Source organism: Oncorhynchus masou, chromosome 32 (genome assembly GCF_036934945.1).
Source record: "Oncorhynchus masou masou isolate Uvic2021 chromosome 32, UVic_Omas_1.1, whole genome shotgun sequence".
NCBI lineage: Eukaryota > Metazoa > Chordata > Actinopteri > Salmoniformes > Salmonidae > Oncorhynchus > Oncorhynchus masou.
Window position 1 is genome coordinate 22,418,413 of NC_088243.1, and position 12,350 is coordinate 22,430,762.

General features: G+C 44.3%; 1 protein-coding gene across 1 annotated transcript in view; it reads right to left on the reverse strand.

Annotated features, from left to right (window-relative positions):
• The window catches only part of LOC135525715 (potassium channel subfamily K member 10-like), a 53,755-nt gene extending 47,388 nt beyond the window's left edge, over window positions 1-6,367 (reverse strand). Inside the window, exon 1 of the mRNA XM_064953512.1 lies at window positions 5,792-6,367. Coding sequence (XP_064809584.1) covers window positions 5,792-5,849 — 58 coding nt within the window. The 5' untranslated portion in view covers window positions 5,850-6,367. The remainder of the gene's footprint in view (window positions 1-5,791) is intronic.
• Window positions 6,368-12,350: the final 5,983 nt, after the last annotated feature.

The following is a 12,350-nucleotide window of genomic DNA, read 5'->3' on the forward strand; positions in this document are numbered from 1 at the left end:
TAAATATGATCCCCAATCAGAGACAAATATAAACAGCTGTCTCTGATTGGGAACCATATCAGGCCAACATAGAAATACAAAACCCTAGACATACAAAACTCTCGACATACAACACTAGAGTACCCACCCTAGTCACACCCTGATCTAACCAAAATATATAGAAAACAGATATCTAAGGTCAGGGCGTGACACTGCAGGCTATTCCATAGGCAAGGAGCGTAACAGGAAAAGGCATCCATACCCAACTCTGTGGAAATCGCATGGGCCTCAAGTGTAATCCATGCTTGAGACCTGGTTTTAGGAATTATAATTCTAATATTGATGAGTGATGATAAATAAGGAGGTAGTTTATTCAGAAGTGCTTTATAGACAAACCCGAGAGCATGTTGTTCTCGTCTCATGGACAGCGAAGTCCAACCCACATTTTGATATAAAACACAGTGGTGAGTTCTGTAGCTGTCACCCATAATAAACCTAAGTGCGCAATGATAAGTAGTATCCAGATATTAAAGTGGGAATGGCGTAGCATGCATGTAGATAATATCCCCATAATCTATAACAGACATAAAAGTAGCTACCACAGTGCTACCACAGTGAGAATTGTTTCGTATTCAAGCCTCAATTCTAATTTCCACAGCTGTATCTAAACAACTTTATGCGGTGGGTGCTTTGATATCAGGGGGAGGACAATGTGTTGTTGATACACAGAGACTTGGAGAGCATTGGTGAGAGGTGCAAAACCACCCTCTTCAATAGAAAAAAAATAAGTATTCAATCTGTCTAACAGACGAGCGTGGCCAGTAAGAGAGGGGGATAAATGTCACTCTGGGTCCTTGCTTTCCAAATGGGGTGTGTCATAAATGTACGCCAGCAGGGAGACAGGGGAGGTCACCCAAGGTGGGGGACTGTGCGACTTGGTTGCAGTATAAATCTCACACCTTGCATACTATATGTAATTTGTGAATTTAATACAGTAATGTCAGCATACCTGAGAGAAAATGCATGATTTGTAAAGAATTGTATTTTTCAATATACACGGTAGGCTTTCTGTGTATTTCGCTATATTATAAAGTTACTACACTACCACATACTATGTTCCTGAAACAACTGTCTAGCACCCTTCTGTATGAACACTACTAACACTAACACCAACACAACCAGTTATGATGAGTCAAGGACATCAAGGAAGTCTCAATCACTTCCAGGGATCTAAATCCTGTTAGTCCATTCTTTGACACTGATCACAGTTTAAATGAATCAAAACAAACTTTTGTCATCAGGATGGGTACATAAGGCCAGGAATTCACCAACATCAACATAGCCACATTACATGTGTCTAGGAGAACATTCTCAAGCTATTTTTAGGACATTAAGGGGTAGTTTCCTGGACACATTAAGCCTAGTCTAAAACTATTTTTTGATTAATATTCCCAATTGAGCTTGCTTTTTAGTCCATGACTAGGCGATTGGGAAACTGCCCCAAAAACAGTAACTTCACAATAAAGGAATTCACAATGAAATTTCTCTTAGGATGGGTGGGATTAGCTTTAGGCAGACATTTTATCTAATATTATCAGACCTGCAAGCTACAGAGAAGAGCCTGCTGATGGACTTTATAGAACATCCAACTTTACAACCCACCCATTTAACATCACACTGGGTCAAGAGTCTTGACTAATCTGATAAAACCAGTCATTATTTGGTTTTCATCACTTCTAATAAATTGAGTGGAATGGAATAAATGGGCACCACAGTACCACAGTACATCATACTTGGACGAGTGCTTTAAGAAAGGGATTGAGCTATCTACCACTAAGTCTGCTTCTGCCTAAAAATAGCCATTAAATTCCAATCACATTCTGAATAGCAAATGGTTCCATCATTATTAGCATAACTCATGGTTGTAAGGGTAATCTATATCTCAAACCGACCTGGGCATTCTAGTTTGTATATTTCTTTGTTGGCCGGGTATGGTTCCCAATCAGAGGCAGCTGTCTATCGTTGTCTCTGATTGGGGTTCGTACTTAGGCAGCCCTTTTTCCCACCTTCAGTTGTGGGATCTTGTTTTTGTACTGTTACCGTGTAGCATGCAGAACGTTACATTCGTTTATCTTTTTTTCCAGAGTCCCCAGCAGTCCAGAGTCTCCGGCGACGGTCCGCAGTCCAGAGTCTCCGGCGACGGTCCGCAGTCCAGTGTCTCCGGCGACTGTCTGCAGTCCAGTGTCTCCGGCGACTGTCTGCAGTCCAGAGTCTCCGGCGACGGTCCGCAGTCCAGTGTCTCCGGCGACTGTCTGCAGTCCAGTGTCTCCGGCGACTGTCTGCAGTCCAGAGTCTCCGGCGACGGTCCGCAGTCCAGTGTCTCCGGCGACTGTCTGCAGTCCAGTGTCTCCGGCGACTGTCTGCAGTCCAGAGTCTCCGGCGACGGTCCGCAGTCCAGTGTCTCCGGCGACTGTCTGCAGTCCAGTGTCTCCGGCGACTGTCTGCAGTCCAGAGTCTCCGGCGACGGTCCGCAGTCCAGTGTCTCCGGCGACTGTCTGCAGTCCAGAGTCTCCGGGGACGGTCCGCAGTCCAGAGTCTCAAGGCGACGGTCCGCAGTCCGGATGCTCCGGCGATGGTCCGCAGTCCGGATGCTCCGGCGATGGTCCGCAGTCCAGAGTCTCCGGGGACGGTCCGCAGTCCAGAGTCTCAAGGCGACGGTCCGCAGTCCGGATGCTCCGGCGATGGTCCGCAGTCCAGAGTCTCCGGGGACGGTCCACAGTCCAGAGTCTCAAGCCGACGGTCCGCAGTCCGGATGCTCCGGCGATGGTCCGCAGTCCAGTGTCTCCGGCAACAATCCGCAGTCCAGAGTCTCCGGCGACGGTCCGCAGTCCAGAGCCTCCGGCGACAATCCGCAGTCCAGAGTCTCCGGCGACGGTCCGCAGTCCAGAGTCTCCGGCGACAATCCGCAGTCCAGAGTCTCCGGCGACAATCCGCAGTCCAGAGTCTCCGGCGACAATCCGCAGTCCAGAGTCTCCGGCGACGGTCCGCAGTCCAGAGTCTCCGGCGACAATCCGCAGTCCAGAGTCTCCGGCGACGGTCCGCAGTCCAGAGTCTCCGGCGACAATCCGCAGTCCAGAGTCTCCGGCGACGGTCCGCAGTCCAGAGTCTCCGGCGACGGTCCGCAGTCCAGTGTCTCCGGCGACAATCCGCAGTCCAGAGTCTCCGGCGACGGTCCGCAGTCCAGAGCCTCCGGTGATAATCCACGGTCCGGCTCCTCCGGCAATGATTCTCGGTCCTATTTGGTTAGGTCAGGGTGTGATTTGGGTGAGCATTCTAGTTTGTATATTTCTTTTTTGGCCGGGTATGGTTCCCAATCAGAGGCAGCTGTCTATCATTGTCTCTGATTGGGGATCATATTTAGGCAGCCCTTTTTCCCACCTTCAGTTGTGCAATTTTGCTTTTGTACTGTTACTGTGTAGCATGCAGAATGTGATGTTTGCTTATCTTTTTTTTATCAATAAAGAAAGATGTACGCTTACCACGCTGCACCTTAGTCTCATTCTAATGACGAACATAACACTACCGTGGTTTTGAAATTACTATTGTGCTCCAAGTTCAGCTTTCACAAAATACTGTATATAACATTAATCATGAATTGTGTTACAAGATCCAAACCTGCCTCCTATTGATTTCCATTGTTCCACATGATTTGATTATGTGGGAGAGTAGGCTAATGCTTTTATCCAATACATTCCTACTGCCCTTGGTCTTCCACCTCTGTCTCTCATCCAGACTTTACAAGAGGAATACTGAAAGCTGACAGGATAAAGACAAGTGTGAGGTGATGCACTGGGGGATCTAAATCCAAGAAAAGTTACTGGATGACGAAGATGAAGTTGTGTTTTTACTTGTATCCACCGTCCATGATGATGATGATAATTGGTGACTATGGTATGATAATTGGTGTCTATGGTATGAAAATGTCATACCTTCTTGTCCACTTAAAACAGGCAGCAACATCTGATGCTAAGCCACTTCCCAGCAGCTGTCCTATCCCCACTCTATCTATTCCAAACGAAAAATGCGTTGTAGCCTACTGTACATCTGAGCCCAACAGGCAAGGTGAAGATAAACTCAGCAAAAAAAGAAACATTCCTTTTTCAGGACCCTGTCTTTCAAATAAAATTCGTAAAAATCCAAATAACTTCACAGATCTTATTGTAAAGGGTTTAAACACTGTTTCCCATGCTTGTACAATGAACGATAAACAATTCATGAACATGCACCTGTGGATCGGTCGTTAAGACACTAACAGCTTACAGACGGTAGGCAATTAAGGTCACAGTTATGAAAGCATAGGACACTAAAGAGGCCTTTCTACTGACTCTGAAAAACACCAAAAGACAGATGCACAGGGTCCCTGCTCATCTGCGTGAACGTGCCTTAGGCATGCTGCAAGGAGGCATGAGGACTGCAGATGTGGCCAGGGCAATAAATTGCAATGTCCGTACTGTGAGACGCCTAAGACAGCACTACAGGGAGACAGGACGGACAACTGATTGTCCTCGCAGTGGCAGACCACGTGTAACAACACCTGCACAGGATCCGTACATCCGAACATCACACCCGAGTTACACCAGGAGCGCACAATCCCTCCATCAGTGCTCAGACTGTCCACAATAGGCTGAGAGAGGCTGGACTGAGGGCTTGTAGGCCTGTTGTAAGGCAGGTCCTCACCAGACATCACCGGCAACAATTTCGCCTATGGGCACAAACCCACCGTCGCTGGACCAGACAGGACTGGCAAAAAGTGCTCTTCACTGACGAGTCGCGGATTCGTGTTTATCGTCAAAGGAATGAGCGTTACACAGAGGCCTGTACTCTGGAGCGGGATCAATTTGGAGGTGGAGGGTCTGTAATGGTCTGGGACGGAGTGTCACAGCATCATCGGACTGAGCTGTTGTCATTGCAGGCAATCTCAACTCTGTGCATTACAGGGAAGACATCCTTCTCCCTCATGTGGTACCCTTCCTGCAGGCTCATCCTGACATGACCCTCCAGCATGACAATGCCACCAGCCATACTACTCGTTCTGTGCGTGATTTCCTGCAAGACAGGAATGACAGTGTTCTGCCATGGCCATTGAAGAGCCTGGATCTCAATACCATTGAGCCCGTCTGGGACCTGTTGGATCGGAGGGTGACGGCTAGGGCCATTCCTCACAGAAATGTCAGGGAACTTGCAGGTGCCTTGGTGGAAGAGTGGGGTAACATCTCACAGCAAGAACTGGTAAATCTGGTGCAGTCCATGAGGAGGAGATACACTACAGTACTTAATGCAGTGTAACTGACTGTTACTTTTGATTTTGACCCCCCCTTTGTTCAGGGACACATTATTCCATTTAGTCACATGTCTGTAGAATTTGTTTAGTTTATGTCTCAGTTGTTGAATTCTATTATGTTCATACAAATATTTACACTTGTTAAATTTGCTGAAAATAAACGCAGTTGACAGTGAGGGGACATGTCCTTTTGAGTCTAGATATCTACTCCCAACTACCTGGCAACATAAAAATCACATTGCAAAATAATAAAAATCTATTTTAGCTGTTCTTTATTAGATAACATCAATGAAAGATGCATTATATATATTAACAATCGTAATAATTAAAAAAAATGTTTTCACATTTTATCTTACATAGTGGATGGTAAAGACAACTGTATCCAGCCTAGGCATTTCTTCAGTCAGCATAGACAAACTATTCAGAGTCAAACTCCACTTTCTGAGGAAAAAGTATATTTAGGCTACTAACCTTGTTGATCCGGGTCCAATTTTACTTGTTTTCTAGGGTTTTCCAGTGGAAATTTCATATCTTTTGTTCTTCTCAATACACACTAAGACCATACATCTGCTCAATAGCGCGTGAGAAAATCTGCCAGCGCCCTTGTAACAGTTCTGTGTTATAGTTGCTTAGAATGTCATAAAAAAATATTTCTTAAAAGTAACGCGAAAATTGCATTGTCTGGAGCCATGGGCGCGTGGTACACGCCTGGACAAATTGTTCGTAATAAGGTTTCTGTAGGCCTACTGTCTGTCGCACCTTTCAGGAACACCCAATGGGCTACAACTCATTTCACACGCCAATCCACACGCCAGTCCACTCGGGAACAGAAGTGGACAGTGAGTTGCGCGCTTTTAGAACCACGAATTTCACAGTCACGAATGAGGACGTCACCCCCAATAAATGAGGAACAACGTGTATTGTCTAGTAGTCTACCTCTCCATCAATGCACGTTTTTCTAAAAGTTCTAATTATATTCCCACTAATAGCCTACTGTACGCTAATTATAGGCATATAAATGATCATCAACAAATGTTTGTAAATGCGTTACTTACTCTTTTGTGCCAGGGAGGGATACCGCCTATCCTCCTCCTTTCGTTTGGGTTAAATCAAGTGCTCCACTCCACTGGGTATCGGCGTTTACTGCAGGGACATGGCACATGAGTAAAAGTCATAATTCAATAATAGACCACTAAAACCATTACGTCTTCCAGTGTTTCACCTATATACACAGACTTGGAATCGCTGGCCATTTTAACAATGGAACACTAGTCACTTTAATAATGTTTGCATAATTTTTATTTAGTCATCTCATATATACTGTATTCTATTCTACTATATTTTAGTATATGCCACTCCGACATTGCTTGTCCTAACATGTTTATATTCCTTAATTCAATTGTTTTACTTTTAGGTTGTTTGTATTGTTGTGAATTGTTAGATATTACTGTATTGTTTGAGCTAGAAACAAGCATTTCGCTACACCCGCAATAACATCTGCTAAAGGTGTATGTGACAAATACAATTTGATTTGATTTGATTTATGCACTTAGCAGCGGTGTGCAACTGCTGCTGAATCTAGGCCACCACTGTAAAAAATACATAATACAAAATAACAAAATCATGTAGCTGTATACATGTGTAAATTGTCCAAATCAGGATGACCCACACCTCTTTGAAAATATGTATACCAAATCTTAATGGTGGGAGACAATAACACAATGTTAAGTACCTCAATGGACCAGAATGGAAATCACACTACAAACTATCAACCTTGTGCCCTTGAGATCACAAAATTGATCATGGATACATTAGAACTGGTCGATATATGGAGACCCAGATCTAGTGAGATATACACAGAGGAGACTTAATCAAGCTAGTTGTCTTAACTACCAAAGGTTTAAAAAGTATTGATATGAGACTGAATGCGATCGGACCATAATCTAATGGGCCTTTCCACTTGGACGGGATATTGGAAATTTAATCAAAGTCTACTGGAGGACAAGTTGTTCTTAAATAAGACCGAATAATCTATAATATATTTTTTTCCCATCACAATACATGTTCAGCAAATCCCCTTATTGTTTGGGATACCTTTAAATGTAACTTCACAGGTCATTCAACTCAATATTAATCAGTAAAGAGACAACACCAACAAGGGAAATACAGGAACTAGTGGATGCTGTTGAGTGTAGGACAGCTCATAGTAATGGCTGGAACGGAGCAAATGGAATGGCATCAAACACACAGAAACCATGTGTTTGATACGATTCCACTCCAGCCATTACCACGAGCCCATCCTCCCCAATTAAGATGCCACCAACCTCCTGTGACAGGAACTAACAGTACAGGTAGATAAACTTGGTCCAGGCCCCCTAAATATTTGAAGTACATGTCTCCAACTCCTCCTTTCCAGTCTCCTCCTTACCCACCAAATGACGATTTCTGTAAAGATTTCTTTCCTAATAACGATAAGAAGGAAAATTAACAAATGCACAAAAAGGTCAGTGTGAAGGTCAAATTACAGAGGAATAACTTTGAGGCTATTAAATCCTTTCTGTCTGGAAAAATCGGTAGAGGTATATCAAGCCTGGTTTTTATGTATTCAAGCTCCATTATTAGCTTGTTTTAACTACTCCTATAACAATTGTAGTCTGTCAGGGAGCAGGAAGGTCTGATGTCACTATTACTAAAACAAGAACCAGATGCTAAATACAAAGATCCTGTCCGTCTAAAAAACTGGAGGCCTCTTAGACTTTAATGTTGTGATGCAAAAATAGTGGCGAAATGCTTAGCACTCAGGTTTTTACATGGATGATACATTGGAGACAATAAACAACAACTACTAGCAATAATAGAACATGGAACTACTAAAAACCAGGCCTGCTATTCACAGTGGATTTTGAAAAGGCTTTTGGTAAAGTACCACTGGAAGTTAAAAACAGTGCATTCTGAAAGTATTGAGACCCATTTACTTTTTCCCCATTTTGTGAGGAAAAAGCTTTCCCAGCTTTCCACCAAAGTGTTTGTCTCAAATCAAATCAAAATGTATTTATATAGCCCTTCTTACGTCAGCTGATATCTTTCTAAGGTCTTCGAAAGCCACGTTAACAAACAGATTACTGACCATTTCAAATCCCACCATACCTTCTCCGCTATGCAATCTGGTTTCAGAGCTGGTCATGGGTGCACCTCAGCCACGCTCAAGGTTCTAAACGACATCATAACCGCCATCGATAAGAGACATTACTGTGCAGCCATGTTCATCGACCTGGCCAAGGCTTTCAACTCTGTCAATCACAACATTCTTATTGGAAGTCTCGACAGCCTTGATTTCTCAAATGATTGCCTCGCCTGGTTTACCAACTACTTCTCTGATAGAGTTCAGTGTGTCAAATCAGAGGGCCTGTTGTCTGGACCTCTGACAGTCTCTTATGGGTGTGCCACAGGGTTAAATTCTCGAGCCGACTCTCTTTTCTCTATACATCAATGATGTTGCTCTTGCTGCTGGTGATTCTCTGATCCACCTCTATGCAGATGACACCATTCTGTATACTTCTGGCCCCTCCTTGGATACTACTGCTCTTAAACGCAAGCAAAACTAACTGCATGCTTTTCAATCGATCGCTGCCCGCACCTGCTCGCCCGTCCAGCATCACTACTCTGGACGGCTCTGACTTAGAATACGTGGACAACTACAAATACCTTGGTGTCTGTTTAGACTGTAAACTCTCCTTCCAGACTCACATTAAGCATCTCCAATCCAAAATTAAATCTAGAATCGGCTTCCTATATCGCAACAAAGCATCCTTCACTCATGCTGCCAAACATACCCTCGTAAAACTGACCATCCTACCGATCCTCGGCTTCGGTGATGTCATCTATAAAATAGCCTCCAACACTCTACTCAACAAACTGGATGCAGTCTATCACAGTGCCATCCATTTTGTCACCAAAGCCCCATACACTACCCACCATTTCGACCTGTACGCTCTCGTTGGTTGGCCCTCGCTTCATACTCGTCGCCAAATCCACTGGCTACAGGTTATCTACAAGTCTCTGCTTGGTAAAGCCCTGCCTTATCTCAGCTCACTGGTCACCATAGCAGCACCCACTCGTAGCACGCGCTCCAGCAGGTATATCTCACTGGTCACCCCCAAAGCCAGTTCCTCCTTTGGTTGTCTTTCCTTCCAGTTCTCTGCTGCCCATGACTGGAACACTTTAAGCACCAGCTGTCAGAGCAGTTTACAGATCACTGCACCTGTACTTAGCCCATCTGTAAACAGCCAATCTATCTACCTACCTCATCCCCATACTGGTATTTATTTATTTATTTTGCTCCTTTGCACCCCAGTATCTCTACCTGCACATTCATCTTCTGCCGATCTACCATTCCAGTGTTTAACTGGAAAGCAGGTTCACACTGAGCACATGTGACAGACGTGACAGAGTCTGGAGACGCCGTGGAGAACGTTATGCTGCCTGCAACATCCTCCAGTATGACCGGTTTGGAGGTGGGTCAGTCATGGTGTGGTGTGGCATTTCTTTGGGGGACCGCACAGCCCTCCATGTGTTCGCCAGAGGTAGCCTGACTGCCATTAGGTAACGAGATGAGATCCTCAGACCCCTTGTGAGACCATATGCTGGTGCGGTTAGCCCTGGGTTCTTCCTAATGCAAGACAATGCTAGACCTCATGAGGCTGGAGTGTGTCAGCAGTTCCTGCAAGATGAAGGCATTGATGCTATGGACTGGCCCGCCCGTTCCCCAGACCTGAATCCAATTGAGCACATCTGGGACATCATGTCTCGCTCCATCCACCAATGCCACGTTGCACCACAGACTGTCCAGGAGTTGGTGGATGCTTTAGTCCAGGTCTGGGAGGAGATCCCTCAGGACACCATCCACCACCTCATCAGGAGCATGCCCAGGCGTTGTTGGGAGGTCATACAGGCACATGGAGGCCACACACACTACTGATCCTCATTTTGACTTGTTTTAAGGACATTACATCAAAGTTGGATCAGCCTGTCGTGTGGTTTCCCACTTTAATTTTGAGTGTGACTCCAAATCCAGACCTCATTGGGTTGATAAATTTGATCTCCATTGATAATTTTTGTGTGATTTTGTTGTCAGCACATTCAACTATGTAAAGAAAAAGTATTTAATAAGAAAATTTCACTCTTTCAGATCTAGGATGTGTTATATTAGTGTTCCCTTTATTTTTTTGAGCAGTGTATATAGATCATGCCCCATGAAGACCCCATCCCCCTCCCCCCCGCCCCAACCCCGGTGGTGAGTTTGGCTCACATGCCACTTGACCCTATGGTTCATGTACTAAAATCTAAAGAGACTAGTACTTTTGCATAATTTTAGCCAGTAACCCTGTAAGTAGTGCTCACAAGACAAAAGTGGTCCCTGGAAATTGTGTACTACATCGCATATGTGCAGATATATGCCCCACGTAATTGCTCTCTCTCTAGCTTTGATGTGTGTGCATGATTTACCTTTTGCAAGCTGTCACTCAAATGGAGAGGGGCTGAAGCTCATTGGTTGAACTCAAATTGCTAGTGGGCTGGCCCATGTGGGGGAATATGTAGGGAAAATGCACAGCTTCCAGAAAAACAGTTGATATCAAACTAGGGATTTTGTGGCTAATTGAGGTAAGACAGTAATTCTATTCATAGATTATGAACTAAGCATTGACACATCCAGCACAAAGCGTAGTCGTTAAATTTCCGGACATGTCTTTAATATGTATGTTTTACACAAGTATCTATACTAGGCCTCTTCCAATAACCTTAAACTTCCCAAGACTTAAAGGTACACAGTATACTCACGGCTGTTTAATGGTTATTGACATGAATGCAAATTATGGGTTGTACATTTAAACACTAGCCTATCCACATTGCTCCGTCCAAATGCCATGCCCACTAGCAATTCATTTATTTGACTAGGAAAGTCAGTTAAGAACAAATTCTTAATTACAATGACGGCCTAGGAACAGTGGGTTAACTGCCTTGTTCAGGGGCAGAATGACAGATTTTTACATTGTTAGCTCGGGGATTCGATCTAGCAACCTTTCAATTACTGGCCCAACGCTCTAAATCAAATCAAATCACTAGGCTACCTGCTGCTCCCTCAATGATGAGTCTGAATTTGCTTCCCCCCCAAGAGAGATAAAGGTAACTGACATAATAAAGGAAACACTTGAGTAAACGAGGGATACAAAGTATACAGCGTCATGTATGCAAATTCTGGGCAGGCCATTATTTCGGCTACCATAGCAATGCCCCCATCCACAGGGCACGAGTGATTACTGAAGGTTTGACCAACATGAAAACGATGTTAACCATATGCCATGTCTGTCTCAGTCACCATATCTCAACCCAATTGAACACTTATGGGAGATTCGGGAGCAGCACCTGAGACAGCGTTTTACACCACCGTGATTCACAAAAGGGAAGAAAAGAGTATAAGATTAACATGGTCACTTAAATATAATGCTATATAAACTCACAAATCACTAAGTATTGTTAGTTCTGTTATAGAGAAGCTCTGTCCAACACAAAGTCTCAGATTGGTATTGTACTATAATTAGTTTGGTTCTGTAAATTAAATTCTTCACTTACAAGTGAGGGACCACCACTGAGAATTCAATTTACTATCTGTTTAATTATGAATGAAATGGGCCTCCTCAAGGCTGAGCATGAATTAGTCATGATATTACTTTCAGGGTGAAAAATAGGTTTGGGTGCGGTGGGTGGCCTGGCGGTTGGGTGTGTTAGGCCGGCAGTCGAGAGGTCGCTGGTTCGGGTCCCCGAGTCGATACAGGGTGAAAAATAGGTTTACATTAAATATTGAAATGTGCCTTATGTGTGTGCACATTTCCAACAAGATGTTTGTTGTGGCCCGATGTGGTAGCCTAGTGTTTATGATAGAGAAATAGAGATAGATAGCGCGCACGTGTGTGTGTTTCAGAACCATGGACAGGTCCCATCCCTCCATAGGTTGCTACTGATCAAACAAGCC